We start from the raw sequence: 20,387 nt of genomic DNA, 5'->3' as shown, positions 1-20,387 counted from the left end.
AATCAACATATCAATATTAATAAAAATAAATAATAATTTTAAAATCATTGCTTTCACAGAAACTTGCTTAAAGCCTTACATTTTTGATAATGAAATGTTCAATAGCGAATTTGAAACCTTTAGATATGACCGGCTGAGCAAAATAGGAAGTGGTGTCTTGTTTGCTGTTCATTCTTCAACTCCATCTGAAGAAGTCGATGTTCCGCATGCAGACTTCATAGAATTTATGTACATTCGTATTTGCGCTAATACTGGCCATGTCTACTTAACTTTATCTTATATGCCTCACTCGGATATATCTATATATATTTATATGCAGCATGATTCATTAATAAATAATGTTATCTCAATGGAAATCTATTGATGATTGCACCATTCCTATTAGTACTCGCTTATGTTTTAACGAGTTCTTAGATGAAATGTCGGGGATGGGTCTTAACCAAATTAATTTAATTTGAAACGAGTTTGGTAAGTTCTTAGATCTAGTTTATGTTGATAACGCTTCAATGTTCTCCGTTGTCCTGCTTTGAAAATTGACATCGAAATCACAGCTAACTTTGCTCATAATAATATACAACACCATTGTTTTCGGTTCAACTTTGCGAAAGCTAATTTTAAGAAAATTAATCACGAACTTTCTAAAGTTACTTGGCCAGATTACAATGGCAACATTGAATTTAGTGCTTTACACTTTAATGAAACTATTTTAAACTTATTTAAAAAATATGTTCCGAAGTGTGTTGTTACTCAAAAAATAAGTTCTAATTTATGGTTTTCGAAAGAATTATGTAAATTAAAAAATAAAAAATCTCGTATTTTTAAAAAAGCTGGTTTAGTTGCAGACAATTCAAAATATTCTAAATTGCGTTGACAATTTGCTGAACTTAACAAAATATGTTATAATAATTATATAAATAAAGTAAAAAATAATATTATACGTAACCCAAAATTGTTCTATGGTTTCGTCAACTCCAAACGCAGGATTTCTAATTTTCCGTCTGCTATGAAATATAAGTCTAGTATGTCCAGTGACGATCACAACATTTCTAATATGTTCGCTGAATTCTTCAAGTCCAATTACTCTCCAAAATCTCCAAAAAATGTTCCGCATCAGCACAAGTTATGTCCGATTTCTGTCATTAATGCATTTACCTTTTCCGAAGCAGACGTCTTATATCAGTTAAATATGCAAGAACAATCATACAATTATGGCTCAGGTATGATTCCTTCATGCTTTCTTCACAAAACTATTTAATTCATCTCTAATGCAAGGCTTATTTCCATCCACATAGAAAAAGTCACATAAGGGTGAATTCAGGTCATCTATTGAAAACTATAGGGGAATAGCAAAATTGTCTGCAATACCTTCAAATTTTGAAGCAATTATAACAGACGACATAACCTTTCGGATCTCTCCCTAATTTCTTGTTCTCAGCACGGTTTTCGCAAAGGGAAATCTCCAATAACTAATTTGTTTGAATTTGTATCACAACAACCTAGTTTCTTGGTGTGATAGCAATGACATGCCATTGAACCTTAAAAAATGCAAAACGATGTGCTTTTCACGTAGAGCTGTAGATCCTAGTTCATACGTAATACAAAACTTTAGTTTGGAGCAAGTATGCAGTTTTGTTGATCTGGAAGTAACTATGGGCCCCAAACTCAGTTTTAATCTTCACGTATCTTCCACGGTTTTTAAAGTTTTGTTAAACGTTGGTCTAAAGAATTTAGTCCGAAAATCTTTTTACATCACTGGTGAGGCCTATATTAGAGTACGCTTCTGTGGTTTGGAACCTTAGTTACCAAATCCATTCGGATAGGTTAGAGTCCGTTCAAAAACAATTTTTACTTTTTGCCTTAAATCATTTACATTGGGAACCCACATTAAATCTCCCCCCTTACACTAATCGTTTAAAACTCTTAAAACTTAAAAATCTCCCGACACTCGCTAGTCGTAGGGAGATGCTTGGTATAATATTTCTTGCAAAACTCATTTCTTGTAAAACTCACTTATCTGATATCAATTTTGTCGTTCCCGCTCGCACTACCAGGCAGTTGAGACCTTTACTTTTAAAATTTTCTAGAACAAATTTCGAGGTGGCTGATGAATTTTGCTACATTAAGAAACTCAAATAAATTTTTTTTTTTTTTTTGTCAGTGTATGGAATTCATTTTTCTTTTATTCATGTTAAAGCTCATTAAATTTTATTAAATATAGCTTAATTCGGTTTAAAAATAATGGAATTTAAATGCCTCCCTGCTCGTTGATGCATGTGCGGCATCTTACCAAAAAGTTGTTCATTACTGCTTGGAAAGTTGAGACAGGAATAGCCGCAATTGTTTCTCGAATGGATTGCCTTAGTTCATTCAAATTTGTTGGTTTTGCTTTGTAGACTTCCTGTTTGCAATAATCCCAATAGAAAAAGTTAGGTGCAGTAAGGTCAGGCGACCTGGGTGGCCAACGGAATGTGGAGCTTCTGGATATCAGCTTATTGGGAAATTTTCGTCGCAATTCTGTCATAACAGGTTGGGCTATGTGAGGAGCTGCACCATCTTGCTGAAACCACACAGAGTTGAAAGAAATTCTCATTCGGCGTAATTCTGGATAGAAAAACTCTCTCAACATGCTCAAGTAACGGTCTCCAGTAATCGTAACGGTGTGACCGTTTTCTTCGGAGAAGTAGGGCTCGACAATGCAGCGTGATGAAACTGCACACCACACTCTGACACGAAGTGGATGCAATTCCGTTTCATGGAGTATCTGTGGGTTGGAAGCACTCTATATTCGACAATTTGTTTATGTTGCCTTTTAAATCGAAATGGAACTCGTCAGACTTGAAAAGACAGTTCAACATGTTTCCATCCTCTTCCACCATTTGAAGCAAAATTCCAAGCGAATCGGCAAGTCTGCAGCGTTCAGTTTGTTGGCCATTTGAATTTTATATGGGAATAAGTCCAAATCTTTGACTGTAATGACTGCCTGCTTACACCCATTTGAGCAGATAAGCTTCTTGTCGAAACACGTGGATTGTTTTGTATGTTTCCTCCGTTCGAACTGAAGGGTTTCAATGGTAAGGTCTTCTGTTGACTGTCCCATGCTCGGCAAAATTGTTTACAAGTCTCATAATGGTCCATACGCAACTAGGGACTCCAGTGCGTGATAGCGGCGGGCACTCTAAATTCTTGTTTCAGTGTCCCAGTTATTCATTTTGGTTAAATATAAAAGTCAATCTGCAAAATAAAAAAAATAAAAATTAACCAGATTCATTAAATAGAAAAAAAGTTATTTAATTTTTTTTTGGTAGCGGCTTTCATCAGCCGTATGTTCTTTTCAATTTAAATTTAGCGAAAACCAATTCGCCGAAATATTTTTCTGGGATGGTATAACTGCCAGTCTCATTTGTGCCAAATTTCACAACAAAATAATCATTAGTGTATAGTATACGCTTGTTTTCTGAAGTACGTATAGTGCATATGGTGCATTCGGCGATGTTTACGATAAGGGAAATTATTCAGATCTTACTGTCATCGTTGGAATATCAGGAGGATCATCGAGTACAATTTTGAAAGGCTGTTGAGCCTAAGAAAAGTGAAAGCACAATTGGTTTCAAAATCACTTTTTCGCCAAATTTTCAACCAATATCGTGATGCAACCACCGTATTATCCTGATTTAACTTCTGGATATTCATCAAGCTTAAGGTTATTACAGATTTCCAAATTGCGGTGAATACTCCTAAGTACGAGTACATTTAATTTATGAAGTTGGCATTCTTTGGAACTGGTATATGGCATTACATTCGGTTACACTAAAATGCTAACGGTCTCAAGTTGAATACATAACTACCCACTCTCAAGTTCAAATCCTTTTGGTTTAGTATCAACTTGTTAATTTTCTTTTTTGTTCGTGGTTTAATTGTGTGCGTAATAAATTTCAAGCAATATTTCAGCGTCAATTAACAGCTGTCTCAGTTTCACTCCACGCAATTACTCAGCCATTGGCGAATAAAAGCTAATATCTGTCAATAAAGCACCTAATAAGAAAGCGCCGCTCAACTCACTTTTAAATTATAAATTTCTTTGTACGGCGAAATAACGCCATTGTGTGAGTATTTAATTAGAAACACCCATGCAGCCAAACGGCGCTACTACTTACCTATTCAGCTGCTCATGCTGGCAAATGCTTATATAAAATTTACCTGCCACATAATTTGCATAATTTTCACATTTAATAAACCAAGAAGCACACACACATACACACGTGAGCAAAGGCATGAATACCCACTTGGGGCAAAGCAGGGCAGCACCTTTATGAAACAGCACCCTGATACACACTCATACATGGTTCCGCTAAATCACCAGAGTTTCTTTCGAACTTCGCCAAACTTTCCAATCTTACAAAATAATTGCATGAGATATTTGGTTGGATTTATTTTGAAATAATTTGCTTTTCTTTCAACTTTTTGCATGAAAAGATTACTTTATGCAGGTTTGGTTAGAAGATATCTGGAGTATTTTCAATATATCAATTATTTATATGAAATTTTGTCGTGTTTCTTAATCCGTCAAGCTGTATAATACAATTTGGATTTTGCGAAAACTTATAAATATCTGGTAATGCGCGTTAATCTGATCAGTTCAATACTAAATAAAATCTCCAACTACTCATTGCGGGTGATATTCGAGGATGTAAATCACAATAGATCTTTTCCTTAAACTAAAACAGGCACCTAAAGAATGTATTCGAGCGAAGATCGGCAGAATATTTCTCGAAAACTAAAGGAAATCTTGGGATCACCCTATATATATAAAGCCCTACAGCTTTTCTCACATACACCCAAACTAAAGTGTGATATGTAAATTTTAAATAAATGTAAGTCTATACAAAATGGTGCCTTTTCCCCACCACACACACATGTTCTATAAGCTATGCCCACTTATTGTCTAAACAAGTCACGCACATACCTGTACATACATAAATCATTTTGTTTATTTAAATATTCGTTGGCATCTTCAGAAAAAACACATCATGCTAGTGTTTTATCAACAGTTGTGCTTCGAGTTAAGTGCCACCCAATCCCTTTAACAACTTCCTTTCGCTCAGTTGCTTTCAACACTGCACACCCTCGCATCTGCCATCCGTTAGCGTTATGAGCATGTGTTGTGGCAAAAATATGGCTTCTCTGACACATATGAGCAAACACAAACAAATACTCAGATGAAAGAGGCACTCCTTTGACTGGCTGCCGCAGAAAAGCCGACTATTGAATCAATTGGTAATACTCTGGGTTGGCACTTAAATAAATACTACAATTTAATTCAATTTCATTGATTAATTATGCTCGTACTTTTTCCCGGCCCAAGCACAATGTATTGTTTTAACCAGGTTGTCAGTGAAAATATACTTTTACTCAACTGTAGTATATTATTTACATATGTATATAGAATTGTACTCTCTAACGGTATGGGTGCCAAGTTACCGTTTGCATTGCAAACACTTATTTTAACTTAAGACACAAGCTAAGCCAGAAAGTCTGCAAGTGAAAGTACCAAGCAAAATGGTTAACCAAATACATAGCGCTCGCGTGTGAACCAGAGGCGTCCTGAAAGATTTGTTCTTGAACTGCTACAGTTTGATTTTGATGTTCTTAAGTTAAAATAGTAACGAGACAACTTTTTCGAGATACGCATGCTCTTAGTATCATACACTAAATATAAATTAGTGTAATGGCTCCCCTTAAGTATGTAAATGGTGTGACGAAATACCACACTTATAGCGGGATTCTGTAAGCAGTCTCTATTTGAGACATTTTGAAGTAAAGTCTCAATTTGTGACTAATTTATAATTTAATATTTGTTATTGACATATTTATTTTCAATCAAGTGTAAAAACATCTCTGAATAATGAAATGTAATAGATTTTGCGACTGTCACTTACAGAATAGCAAAATCGTCTCAAGTCTCAAAAATTGTCTCTAACTTAAAATCTCAAATTTAGAGACTTGAGACTGTATCACAGTACAGAATCGCATGGTTAATCTTACTAAAAAAATAACAGTCACAAGTCATCATTATCGAGAAAGCAATACTCCAAGTAGTCCATGAGGTTAGTAATGGCTTTTTTACTCAAAGTAAACTTTGGGGTCCCAGAAAAATTATTAAATTGAAAGAATAATGGAAAAAGTGTCTTCCTTAACCCGACTGTGCTAATAACTTAAGCGTGAGCAAATCTACCAGACGCTAACTAATTTAATAAGAAAGGAAGAGCCAAGTTTGGGTGCAACCTAACATTTTACACTTTTACAACTTTCAAGAATCAAGGCCAGGGAAATATTTTATTGTGTCAAACGTCAACTTGAGGATCGATATCCAAGCAATATTACATATAATATATATGTATATACATATACTAAATATAACTCATACACTTACATACACAGATTTGGTAGAATACCAATACCACGTACAATTAACATGTCACTTACTAAAAAACGAATCATATAGATTAAGGTCAACCGGATGTCCGAAAATGCTGATACTAGTTATGTGTGGGCAACTTGATAAGTAAAGCATTGGCAAAGTCACCCGCAAGTTCCATTATCTTTATATTAGGTATATGGGGGCTAAGGGAGCTATTGGTCTGATTCCACTCATTTTTAACATACAGTCAGATGGCAGTGGGCCAAATGCGCCCATCTATGTACGAGCTCGAGTTTTGCCGAAAATAATTGTCGGATCGTTATTTGATATTAATTCTCAATTCTAACGTCCATTTCTATTCCAATATTATAAAATATACACTCCGTAAAAGCTGCGGAGAATCTGCCTAAAAAGTATACCACAAAGTATTCGAGGAAGCCTAAAATCCATGTTTATTCTCCACATGGCTACTGGAAAATATAGTACATTTTTCTAGGCACTATTAAGGACAATAAATAATCTTATCGTGTAATTAAAAATATGCTTCAATCGGTAGAGATAAAAATTCCAAGCAAGCTTTGATTATTGCTATGTAAGAAGTTTATTACAATTTCTCCAATGATATTTAATAACAATTACCGTTGAAATTTTCTTCTGACAAGATTGAAGCAATATCTGCGTTGCTGATGGCCTCAATAAGACTTTTTGGTCTAGCAAAGATATGATCAGAGGTTCAACATTTATTTTACTCAACTTCATTTTTATCACCACATGTGTGTTTGAACCCACAATTCAGTGGAGAGACTTTTTTCTAACACGGTTAACGGTTACACTGATGTTGCGCCTCTGATTTAAGTATATGCTGTTGCTTTTATATTCTGTATTTACGTACCGAAGATTTCATAATACCTATACATACAATTCCATTTATTTCAATAGGGAAGCAATAAATACTACAATAAGGAAATTAAATTGTGTTGTTTCAGAATACCATTTGTATTAATCCGTAAACACGTGTGGATAAACAGGGATATATATTTCAGCACAAGTATTTGTATGCGTATATAATAATGGACCTTCCACCCTTGCTAGACGCCAACCAAGGGCAAAATTTGTTTTTAGTTGATTGAAAACTGATATCGAACCCAGTTCGTGTGGAATGTCACTTGTTGGTATTATGGCGCCAATTAGAAACACAGATTGAGTTGCAGTACTTCTACACATGATCTCTTGAAAGCAAAATGAAAGAAAAATCTGCATTAGTTTAGATGATACTTGATACTTACATAAATCGCTGAAATACTGACGTATGTTGCTTACAATTTTTTAACTTTCGATAATCGCTATTACACATTATTACAAGATGTTTAATCTTTATTTCCCAAATCCATTTTCGGTACCGACAGAGGCTGCTACTCGTACTTCCAAATACCATTAGTTGGCGAGAGTGATTCTATTTTCGATTTAGTGGAGTTTTTTTTTTTTCACAAAAATGCGTTCTGAGTTTTGTCATTACTAGTCAAGCTCCAAAAATATTCCTTCATACTGATTTATATGTCTATCTTAACAGTATTTTACTACTACAATTCAACAATCACCTTACTTCAGTAGTTGCGGCAGAGAACGTACATTTATAGAGAAGGTTCATGGTGTGCCAATTGTCAAAATGTTCCTCTTTTTGGAGGGATTGAGTTTTCTATTAGTGGATTTCACCAAAAAAATATTATTAGCGGATTTCACCAATATTTAACATAAGGAGGTGGAAAATAGCAGAATTGAGCATTTTCCTTGTTAAATGAGAAAAGTGATGCTAATTTTAATGTTTACAAATGTACGCTTACAAAGCTATGACTTTCAACAGTGACATGAGTGCCAAGTCGCGGGTGCGACGACTGTTTGATGACAGGAGATATTTCGTCTTGTCCTCGCTCACTGCCAGACCCATTTGTGCTGCTTACTTGTGCATCATAGGAATTATTGTCTGAAGTACGACTCGTTTAAATATCCGCAAGTCGCTTATGTACCATATTCTATTTTTTTTTTAACAAACCACAAAAATCTGCATCTTTGATTGTGGCATATATATAATATGTATAACCGAGATTGACTGTATTTGTTAAGGAATGTAAAAAATATTTTGTTATTCTGACATATTCTTACGCGGCTCGCAAAAATTAGCGTCGATATGTATGCAAGCTCGCACGATAGGGAGTCACCTTTTCGGAAACCTCGTTTGGTATCGAACGGCTCGGAGAGGTCCTTCCTGATTCTGATGGAACTTTTAGCGCCAGTTTACACAGCCGTATTAGTTTGCGGGGATACCAAATTCAGACATCGCGGCATAAAGGCAGCTTCCTTTAATGCTGTCGAAAGCAGCTTTGAAATCGACGAAGAGGTTGTTTGTGTCAATTCTCCTTTTCCGAGATTTGGCGCATGGTGAATATCTGGTCGGTTGTTGATTTGCCAGGTCTAAAGCCACACTGATAAGGTCCAATCAGTTTGTTGACGGTGGGCTTTAATCTTTCACACAATACGCTCGATAGAACCTTATGTGCGAGGAGGCTAATCCCACGGTAGTTGGCGCAGATTGTGGGGTCTCCTTTTTTGTGCCAGGAAATCCAACGCAGGAGAAATCTTGCCAACAGGTGCTACTTCGGACTGAGTAGGCAATTGAGAAGCAAAGTCCTCTCTCGACAAACAAAAACCAAACTCTATTAGTCACTCATAATTCCCGTCCTGCTATATGGTGCAGAGGCTTGGACGATGTCAACAACGCATGAATCGACGTTGCGAGTTTTCAAGAGAAAAGTTCTGCGAAAGATTTATGGATGGAACGATGAGCTGTACGAGATATACGATTCAGCTACGCTGGCTAGGTCATGTTGTCTGGATGGACGAAAACACTCACAGAGCAGTATCTACTGATCTGCCCTTCGTATAACCGTGCTATGCTTCGGACAAGCTCCTGGGAAGCGGTGCAGCCCTAATAAGCGTATTCAGCAGAAAGGAAGTTAAGCTTATGGGCCTAATCTTTCGAGTAGGTTGGGTTGTTTTTACCTGTCTTTGGTATGAAAACTACCCTAGTCTCTCTCCATGAGTGTGGTCCATAGCTGAACTCCATGCATCCTCTAAAAATCACCTATAGCCATGGCGTATACACTCTGTAGCATTGATTGAATGATTCTGGCCGTACCGGGAGATTTGTATGGGTCAAGTGAGCGGATTGCCCATTCTATTCTCCGCAAGTATGTGTTCGGGAATGATTACCACACTGCTCCCTCCGTAACTAGGACTTGCCGCGTACTTACAACCTGAAAATTACACACTGACTAGGTCTTCAAATTAGTAATGTCAATTGTTCATCCACCCTCCGCTACTTTCGCGAATTAGAAGATCTTTATCTTCATTCCAACAGTATATCACCTCGTTGATTGATGTCGGGACTGCCCCAAACAGCGCCCACCACCAATGCCTGCTTCCTACTGCTGAATATAGCGCAGCCGTTGGCACCTCGCAATCGTTTGTCATATAGCAGAATGCAAGGAGTAAAGACTCATCACATCCCTGATCCGTGCTTGTTAATTACCCTAGGGGTGTATGTTGTATAGTTTTGTGTCTTTAGCCAAGTGACCACGTTCCTGGACTAAACCATGTCGTAGCGGACCTTCTCTAAATTGAGAAGAAACTCGGCGGAGGCAATCTTACTTTTGTCGAGGTTCACTTGGAGTACCCTCAGCTCTTCGATGTGGACTATCCGACCGCTGTGTACTTTCTCCACCTTATGTAGGACAAGTGAAATAGCCATGATCTCTTCTATGCCGAGACCCTTTTCTGCTTCACCCGTCGACGGGTGTTTCTGTTGCCGTCCGGGAGGTGGCACTTCTTGAGGCCAAGGAACACTCTTTCGACGCCCCATGTCATCTATTTAAACATTAAAAATAACACGTGGAACTTTGATATTTGGAAGAAATTTGGACAAAGATAAAGAATGTGATGAGCATGCTTTAGCCAAAAAAACCTTAAAGACTGAACCTAATCACTTTTCCCATATTGCCACAGCTCAAACAGTATATCAAACATGGAATATCTTGTTGCAACTTTTATAGCAATTATTTTTGTTTTATATGCAAATGACTCTGATAAAATAAAAGTTTCGGGTAATCAAAATTTAAGGCGTTCGAAACTAACCGCGGTCAAGGAAGATGGCTACAATTTTTGGGTAACTGTTGAAAAAAACATAAAATCTAGGTGGGTTTTCAGAACCAATTAATTAAATTAGTTATCAAAGAACATAATCAGAAAAAAGGTGCTGATTATGAAGTAACATTTGCCCCTGTACTTCGATAAATGAAAGATCTTGCTAAAGTACTGTGGATACTTTGTATGCATCTTAGTAGAGATACTACAAAGGGACTACCGGAGAACAAAACCGTCAATAAAGAATATTATCTTGGTGTTATGAAGCGTTTGAGAGAGAACGTTTGTCGCAAAAAACCAGATTTGTGGCAGAACAAAAGTTGGATTTTAGCGATAATGCACCAGCGCACAAAGCGATCATTGTGAACGAGTTTATTTAAGAAATGTCATCGAACAACCACTGTACTCCCCAGATATGGCCACGTGTGACTTTTTCCTGTTTCCAACACTAATTCGCAACGAGAACTGAAGGTCATCCCAGAATATAGCTTTAAAAAGTGTTTCGATGATTGGATTGTTCGTCGAAAGAAGTGTATTGCCTCAGAATGAGCCTTTTTTCAAAGGGATATAATAAATTTAGAGGATTGATAAGTTGTTTGTGTTTTATTTAAAATTTCCGTGCTACTTATTTGACAGAATTGGCCACCAAATAATGCGGTTGACTTCATGACTATGCCTACGATATGAATTGATATCGGTTACGGGAAAAGGTATGGTCATATGTTTTTGCTGAATTAATAATTATGTAATCTCTTAAAATACTACTAAAGATTTTTTGAATTAATTAAACTATGACGCCTTAGTAAAGAATAATTTCGCCACTAGAAGAAGCGATGGATAAAATGAAATTTATTGATTTCAGAATTTTTATGACTTTCGCAATTGCTCAATAGCCCGCGTGTAATCAAAAACTAGGGACTTATTTTACATTCTTCTCAATATCGAATAAATGGCGTATCCAACAAACGTCTGACTGGCGCGATTTGCATCATTAGCAAAGGAGATTGGGTTCTTTTATGCATAATTCAATAAAGTGTATTCCATTGCATTTACTCAATCATTCATTCAATAATAACTCGCGCATACTGACTTTCTGACGCATTAACGGACGCTGATTTAACAGTAAATTCTAAATTGAATTTTCAATTGAATGCACTGCATTGCTTTGTGAGAGGTTGGCCAATATGCAGTCTCAGTCCATGACTTGGTACTCATACGCAGATTTGTACTTACATACGTTTTATGAAAAATAAATGGACACAATATAAAATTTTCTCACTTAAAGGATTAAAAAAGTTTTTGTTCTCGAAAGCCACTTGAGCCATGTCGAGCAACTACAATCATAACCGACATCTAAACAGTTTTCTACTCGACCTACTCTCCAGCTCTCGAAGAGCACTCATTAGCAGCTCGGTATAAGGAGCTGTGATCTTAACGTACAGTTGGTTTTCGGTACGATGCTCTATGGTTCCTATTACCACATTTTCTGGCCAAAATTCAAGTAACTATAATATAGTTTCTAAATTTTGCATATATATAGTAAATAGGGTTTATAGAAAGAATGGGAGTGTTTAAAAAGCCGCCACGCGCATCTATCTAATATCTATATAGTGACTCAAACAAATGATACCGTGGAGAATATTTTGCCATAGCAAGAATACTTTCCTTTCGAATTTTTTTTTAAGTTTTTTATTAAAATATAATTCAACACAAATCAACGTTAAGCATTCTGCACAAAATTTTAAAAAATTCGATGAGTTTTCCCAAAATTTTGAACCTTGTATTTAGAGCTTTAAAACAAATTGTGAGTACGCAGCCCAATGAATTTTGGTATAAGGAAGTACACGTTTTCGTCGGCTCAGACTGCGCAATGATTTTAACAATATTTTTGAACACTTTTTTCGTATAACGTATAAATTTTTTTAAATTTTCGTTGATTTGTAATAATTATCGTATATTCTCTTTGAAACTTTCAACTACAAAAACAATTTTCGTTATACGAAAAATATTCTCTAAAACTGTGGAAAATTTTACAAAATAGGTTTGAAATTTAAATAATTTCTGTTTTTTATTGGGTGATATTTTTATAATATTTGTATGTATGTTTAAACTTATTACCGTTAGTAGTAAATAATAAMATATTTTTTAGTTAACATATAAGAAGCTAACACCAGCGTAGTAACATATGTACATAAATATTAAATTGAATCATTTTCTAATTCTAAATTATTTAATAGCTCTTCGTATCCACAGTTAAGGCTCAAATTACCTTCGTCGTTCTCATCATTTTCATCAATGTCGTTTGCAGAAAATATATCAGCGTCACCATCCGCAGAGCTTAATAAAGCAATCACTTCCTTAGGAAGTTGAAAACGTTTTTGTTTTTTTATGAGTTTGTCGAGGCTAATGCTAGAACTTAAAGGATCTGATGTGTCAAAAGCTCTATTAATCACGTCAGTTAGATTGCTAATTCGGCTGTTCGGTCCGGAAGCAGAATAATTCAAACTTTGCTAAGTTTAATGGAAGTTGGCAAGATAAACATATTAATATTATATTTAAATTTTATATAAGTTCCTTGTTTATACCAATAATTTCAGCAAATAATTCGTGATTTTGAAATGCGCGGCGCGAAGTATTTCCGTCGTTTGTATTGCCAAATCCCCTAATTTTTGGTTTATCTACATGTAAACCGAGACGTTACAGTTGAGTTGATTTTGTTCCGGTTAACACATTTAACACTTTTCCATCAATTGCCGTCAAATACAACCTATAATTTATTTCAATTGTTTTCTCTTCTTCAATTTTCATTTTAAAGACCTCTAATTTGTCCAGTTCCGCTTTAATATCTTTGTTTTCTTTAGTTATTGTTTCTTTAATATACTCAAGTTTTAAAGGACGACAAAATCGTATAGACTGTGATGTCCGATTGTACCACAAAATTGTGCCGTTTTCGTCACTCATACGTAATGGAGTAATTGTAGTGGCAAGAAGCGATAAATCAATGATTTCATGTGATTCAGTTGAATATTTCTGCTTGAAATTAGAATGACCTGTACTGCTGTCAAATCCATAGTTTACAATTAACTCCACTTTCAAAAAGATTTCTGTCCTATCCTCCATCACCGCGACCATAACATCTCTTTCTAGTATACTAAGCCTCTCTGCTGTGTGTTCAATCCTTTCAAAGGAACTTTTGCCAAATTTCCGTTAACTACTATTTCCTTCGGTCTCTTTGTAAGAAGGAAAGATATCACAATTTCGGCTAAGACTTTCTTCTCGATTATTTATATATTGTTGTTTGATAAAGCTATTTTCCAACAAGAAAGCCCACCCTCTTCAGCAGACATGCGAATTGGTCATTTCTCGTCGGTTTTATTTTCTACTAATTTTCTTATTTTAGACATTCCATTTGAGTTGTTTAAAGTCCAAATCTATATAGCCGTAGACGCAGCTGCAGGCGTAGACACAGCGGTCACCATTAAGTCAATATTGTCGCCTTGCTGTTTCGATAATTCCGCAGCTTCTCTTCTTTGCGTTCTTGCAGATTTTTCATTAAATGTAAGGGATTTACGGCCTACTTTTGATGTGCTTAGTACAGAATATGACAACTCCGGTTTCATTATTTCCGTTTTTGTTAAAAGCCAGTTTGCATTTTGTTTCAAAAATACATCTACACGCCGATGACTATTTCCCCATCTGTTATTAATATATTTACATATAATTCTATTTTTTCCCTTTAAATAGACAGTGTATTCATCGAAAACATCAATTGCAATAACGTTTTCTAACAAAAAATCAAAAACTGCTGTCTGTCTAAGATGTGTTTGCCTCCTCCTTCCATACTTCAAATAAATCAGCAAATCGCACGGAATAGTGGTCTAAGCAAAATGTGAATTTTTCAAAAATCGCAAAAAAGAGCAAAATAATTTTTTGCACACAAACTCCAAATTGTGTTATTTATACAATCACAAAGTACCAAGACTACCAACTGCTATCAATTTTTTTAAGCTCTACGTAAGTTGAAAAATATTACTTAAGCCAAAGTTAATATTTAAATACATTTTTTTCAAACTTAACAACAGTTGAATGTATTAATATTAGAGAAACAAAATATAATTACCTTTATTGTTAGTTCCCATTTTTTTTTTATTTTAGTTAATTTTAATTTGTTTATAAAACATTCAGTTTTGAGTTTCAGCCAAATTTCAACACTTGTATAAGCAAATGGCAAAGTTACAATTTAACTGCTGACCACATAACGGTAAACCGATTAAAGGGAAAGCAAAATATGCAATTAACTCATGCGAAGTACACGCTTAGTGATGGTAAAAAAATAGACGAAAAATCGGCACTTTTAGAAATCGATTTTGGCCAGAAGATGTGGTCCTAGGAACCATAGTGCGATGAAGACTATCGTGTCGCAACGTAGAGAAATCAGACTGCCTAGCTCGAAATGTCGCGGTCGACAATACCGTGGGGTTTAATAGATACCGCGAATTGAAGAAGGAAGTCAGACCTGTGAGCTGACATAAAAATAAATAGACCGAAATACGTGCATATGGAGAGCTTAAGAAGCTGTCAGACAGCGGTAATGCTCGAAAACTCTAGAAAAGGTACGGCAAGGATTACTGAATTTATGGAGAAAATAATTTTACAGTCCCATAAATGACAGTGAATCAGTGATCAGGAGATGGCGAACCCGATCCCGCATTCATGGTGGAATAGATGATGACTCATTTTGAGACTAACTACATATATAGCCTGTTTTTTGAGACTCACTACATACATTCAAATGGCGTCCACTACGTCTTTTGCAGTAACGAATTCGATGTACCCAATTTTCGAGTACCTTTTCTACCAAATCAAGTAGCCTCGTCTTGCTGGAACCATATGTTGTCAAGATCAACTTCTTCCAATTGCGGCTACAAGAAGTTGGTTATCATCGATCTGCACTGCCCATTATTGACAGTAACGGTTTCACCAGCTGCATTTGATTCCACCACACAAAAAACTACACCGAACTTTCAATTTAGCTGAATGTATGGTTATTCATAAATAATATCGTTTCGTTTTAAAGGTCTTCCAAGGCAAAAACAGCAAATTTACACGTTTACGTTGGTCCAATGCCAAGAGCAAGTATCCTCTAGGTATCCATAGAACATCCGTTTAAACGCAAGTTAAAATGAGAAGGCGAAACATCGCCTCCTCAGGATTCTGCGCTGGGTTTGGGACCCGCCAGGTAAAAAAATGAAAAAGTATTTCTGGGGTTAATAAAGCCCATTATCCAAAATAGCTCGTAAACATTTCTTACCAGCCATCTCCAGCTGGTTCTCAATAGGACTTACATCAGGAGAACAATCTGGATATTCCAAAAAATCGATATTTTTACGTTGAAGCCACGTCTTGGTTGACCTGCTGGTAAGGATTCTTGCGTTGTCTTGAAGAAAGGGTAGCAGAATTGATTCTAATGCCTTCTGGTACTCGGAACTATTCATTCGGAAAGAAGGGAATATAAACGGTTTCACAGCAACCCAAATTGTGGAAGCAGATGCAGAAATTTGGTTTTCACTTTCCGTATTGACGTCATTTTTTTGATAACTGTCAACAAATTTCTCTTGCCTGTCGCGTGTTATTTTTCTTAATTTTTTTCGACCAGAGTAAGTTCTCTGACCTTTCTTGTCTTTGTTATTCAGGTAATTACACATCACAATTACCGACCTTTCCAAATTCCGAGCAATCGGCAATCGGTCAAACCCTCACCAGTCCAAGCGTCTAGCTATAGACTTTCTCTTTATCGTTAAGTACGCTTTTGCGCGGCATTCTCGGATTACCTAACACAATTTAATAAAATTAATTTATAACTCTAAATTGCACTGATTGGTATGAGTGTATTTATAGGAATGAAAAATAGCCTACAATAGTAGGAAGAGTACAGTTAGAAAAAATTTGTAGAGCTTTTAAATAACCGTAATGTGTTTTTAGAATGGTAACACATTTTTTTCAGTATTTCACAGAAATAGGATGTCTTCATAGCATTAAAACAAAGTGTCAGTGTGTTAAAATTGGTTTGAATCGGATCGGATATATGTACATAATATGTATAAATACTTTCAAACTCCCTTGTGACTTAATACTGTCTATATCAGACAATAAGGTAGTTATCTTAATAAACTGAGGGAGCGGATTTTCCTCATAACAGCGTATCTTTGTACCTAAAATGGATAAAATATAACTTATAACTAACTTCAATATTTTCGAATATCCGGCAGACTTTTCTTCATATCATTGCCGATAGTATGTGAGCTACATTTTTTTAGCCTTTGGCATATTAATTGTAGGCAGTCTTAGATAAAATCGCGTCAATACTACGCCCAACTCCCATTTAATACATATAATTATTTTCGCTATTGTAACAAGTTTAATGCCGAATGTATTGGTCACTGAGTATTATTTATACATACTTACATAAAATTGCCTCAAAATATGGTGTCGAGCATACCTGAGCATTATCAAATGGTTCTGTCCCCAATATAATCCATAAAATGATTTCCGTTTTATTAATGTCACAAACAAAAATACAACAATAAAACTAAATTTAATTCTCTCGCAACATATTTGAATACAATTTGGGGTTGTGTTTAGTATCGCGCCGGTTAATTTTGGCTCACCGTACCTAAACGAGAGAAGCAAATGGAAAATTTTAAACGAGTGTATGCTTTGTTCTAAAATATATTTTATAAAAATCGGTTCACAAATTTTTTCACAAATTCACTTTAAAAAATGCTATTTTTTGCAAATTTCTAAATATATGATAGTGTATTTTCATCTGTTGTGCATTGTACCAAACATATTATGGATACATTTTCACGCACATATATTACTTATGAATTATAAAAGCCACTAGTAATGTTTTTAATTACTTTTGATTGTTAATTTCTTTGTAAATCTTTAAATAAAATACACCTTTTTCTGCATTGAGTTCAATAATGCGAAAAACCAAAATGACTGCCTAATTTGAACTGTCAAATTACCGAGATATTAAAAAGTTCGATCCTTCCTATTTCTGCATTGAGTTCTTTCTTATTTACTAAACAATCCCCACAAATTGTGCCAGCACCTGAAGGAATTGCCTCGGCTTTGATACTTGCAAGTTGAAAGACTATGAATTATAAATATTGAAAGATGATGCTTATTTGAACCAAAAAAATATTAACCCTTCTTAAAAATATAATGGAAATATAGTTTCATTTCCAACAGAGAGAATTTCATTGAAAAAGTGTGAATCTTGAGCTTTCTGTACTTTACACCAAACAATTTACCTTGTAATTGAAATAAAACTGAGTGAAGGAATATATAACGACGGAAAAAATATTTTTGTGTTCATATATTGAAAGAATATTTTACATATATTATTTTTCGGAATCATTTCCCCCCAAGCATATTGAATTCAATTAACTTTACCTGAGCATAATTTCATAAGATAAATATGTACATATATTAAAATAATGAAGTATTTTCGCAGTACGATGGACTCGGATAACGTAAACTGTACACCTAAGCCTGCTTTCAAAGAATTGACGCAATTTTTTTTAGACAACTTTGGAACTAGTGATATACCAGCCGGTAAGTACTTCAGATTTTTCATTTCAAGATATGTAATCAAAAGTAATCGGATCTTTAAAACACACGGTCTAAATCATTGTGACCTGTTTTGGTCCTACGAACAATTGAAATATCTTGGGTTAACTACAAATATTTCAAGAATCCCATATTTCCCATATCATCACCGAAAGACCGAAGGCCTATGGTACTGAAAAGCTTTGTTTGACCTGGATGAAATATTTCACATAGGTTTCTTCATGCTATCTATCCGTTATATATGGGAAGTTTTGTGTTTTGCCGATTTGTGGGCTTAATATCATGTCTTCGGTTCCTTTCATATTTTCTTTAGTAAATAACTTCAAAATATTGTTTTTATTTTTCAGGCTATGTGAAAGGAGATACCTATGGTCCGAGAACGAATAAGCAAGATTTCGCCGAATTATTTATAGTATTTGATATACTTATAGTACTGGCTATTTTATGTGTTTTCGTATTACTAATGATGTAAGTATTGAATGAGTAGTCATGTGAGTACTATTGAATAAGGTTATTACAATTGGGGGTTCTTATATTGACATAATTTTCTTAATTTGACATTATTGTTTATATTCCCTTGGTGATCGCATAGGTTTACCAAAAATTAACACTATTTTTGTAAAGTTTTATTCAACCTTCATCGAAGTCGAACTTGTTTACTGTAAGATTAAGAATTAAATTAAAAAATTTGCTATATGGGAAGTTGGCGTAGTTTTTCTCCTACACCCCCTTTCACAGTGTATGATAGGAAAAATTTTAAATTGGTCAAATAGTTCCTGAGATACGGACCTTCAAAGGTGACCGGTCCTACTCTCAAGGTCCAATTTTATCATCTGCTCCTACAAAGCCTTTTCCTACCATATAATTTGTGAAATTGAATGCTTGTGTCGAAATTATTCAGTGACTTACTGCAGTTTTTGTAATTTCAATATTATCGTTTTATGGAGAGAATGGATGGGATTATTATCTGACTTTATGTTACATATTTTCAGAGTGTATGAAGAAATCGTAAAGGAAATTCTGCTGGGTAGGTATGGTGGCGTTAGCTTAATCAGTTTGTAAAATATGTACATTTAGCCACACTTTTAGCCCACAGGTTTGTATTTTAATTTAGTGCTTAATTAGGGCACTTTGTAGGCTTTCGACTAATGGCGTTTTGTTGGTGTGGTAATATTCCGATTTCGCCCTTCTGCAATACCTACCCGCATGTCAGGGAATATGTTTCATCAAGATATGTCCATTTTAGTAAAGTTTCCGCTTTACGACCAGACAGGCAGTATCATATTTCAACTCGTCTCGTCATACCGATCATTTATATATATATCTCCATATCTATCTCGATTAATTTTAGATGAAACAAATGTAATTATATATTGTGCATAAAGAAATTATGCTTCTATTTGCAGGATTCTTTTCTTAGTATGGTACTACAAAAGATGTAATTGTGAATCAGAAACATGCAGGAGAATAAAATTATGGACAATCTTAATAACTTCACTATTACTGCTTTCGCTCATATTGTCAGCGTAAGTACTCGTAAAAATAATAAAGGAATATTCTACAATTTATTTTCTAAATATTTATCACTGCACACTTTAACTTAGTAAATTAATGAAAAATGTTAGAGTAAAATTGTGTAAGCGCCATAAATTACGAAGTTTTAATGCTTTTTATTTATTTATCTATTTATTTAAATGAGAACTAATTATTAATAATTAGTACACAAAGATTAAGCACTGGCTACTAGGGCCTTCGGCTATCTGTTACAATAATTATGTCTAATTAAAATTAAGTTAAAATTAATACTTAGTTTTTATTTGCTTATAATATTAAATGTTATTTATCTTACATATCTTAWGAAAATTGTTGATAGCATTGATGTTATCAATATTTGGTGTTTTCAGGAGACGGGAGGTTTCCCTGTTTCCATAGATGGTTTTCCTTTTTATACTCTCCCAACAAAGTTGCCAAAGATAGTATTATAGTTTTGWTCACATAACGGTTGTTTGTAAGACCTAAAACTAAAAGAGTCAGATATAGGGTTATACATACCAAAGTGATCAGGGTGACGAGTAGAGTTGAAATCCGGATATCTGTCTGTCCGTCCGTCTGTCCGTCCGTCCGTGCAAGCTGT

The 20,387-nt window shown here is 35.0% G+C and overlaps 1 protein-coding gene across 4 annotated transcripts in view; it reads left to right on the top strand.

The window, feature by feature from the left end:
* Nucleotides 1-18,061: 18,061 nt before the first annotated feature.
* Nucleotides 18,062-20,387, top strand: part of LOC108969969 — a 24,808-nt gene continuing 22,482 nt past the window's right edge. For all 4 annotated transcript variants that reach the window (XM_018935027.1, XM_018935025.1, XM_018935026.1 and 1 more), the window contains exons 1-3: nucleotides 18,062-18,238; nucleotides 18,601-18,721; nucleotides 19,660-19,779. In XM_018935027.1, the coding sequence (XP_018790572.1) occupies nucleotides 18,121-18,238; nucleotides 18,601-18,721; nucleotides 19,660-19,779 (359 nt within the window). In that variant the 5' untranslated portion in view covers nucleotides 18,062-18,120. The remainder of the gene's footprint in view (nucleotides 18,239-18,600; nucleotides 18,722-19,659; nucleotides 19,780-20,387) is intronic.

Source organism: Bactrocera latifrons, unplaced genomic scaffold, assembly GCF_001853355.1.
Source record: "Bactrocera latifrons isolate USDA-ARS-PBARC rearing strain unplaced genomic scaffold, ASM185335v1 scaffold_270, whole genome shotgun sequence".
Classification (NCBI taxonomy): domain Eukaryota; kingdom Metazoa; phylum Arthropoda; class Insecta; order Diptera; family Tephritidae; genus Bactrocera; species Bactrocera latifrons.
The sequence above is the reverse complement of the archived record's forward strand: the minus strand, read 5'-3'. Positions and strand labels throughout refer to the sequence as shown.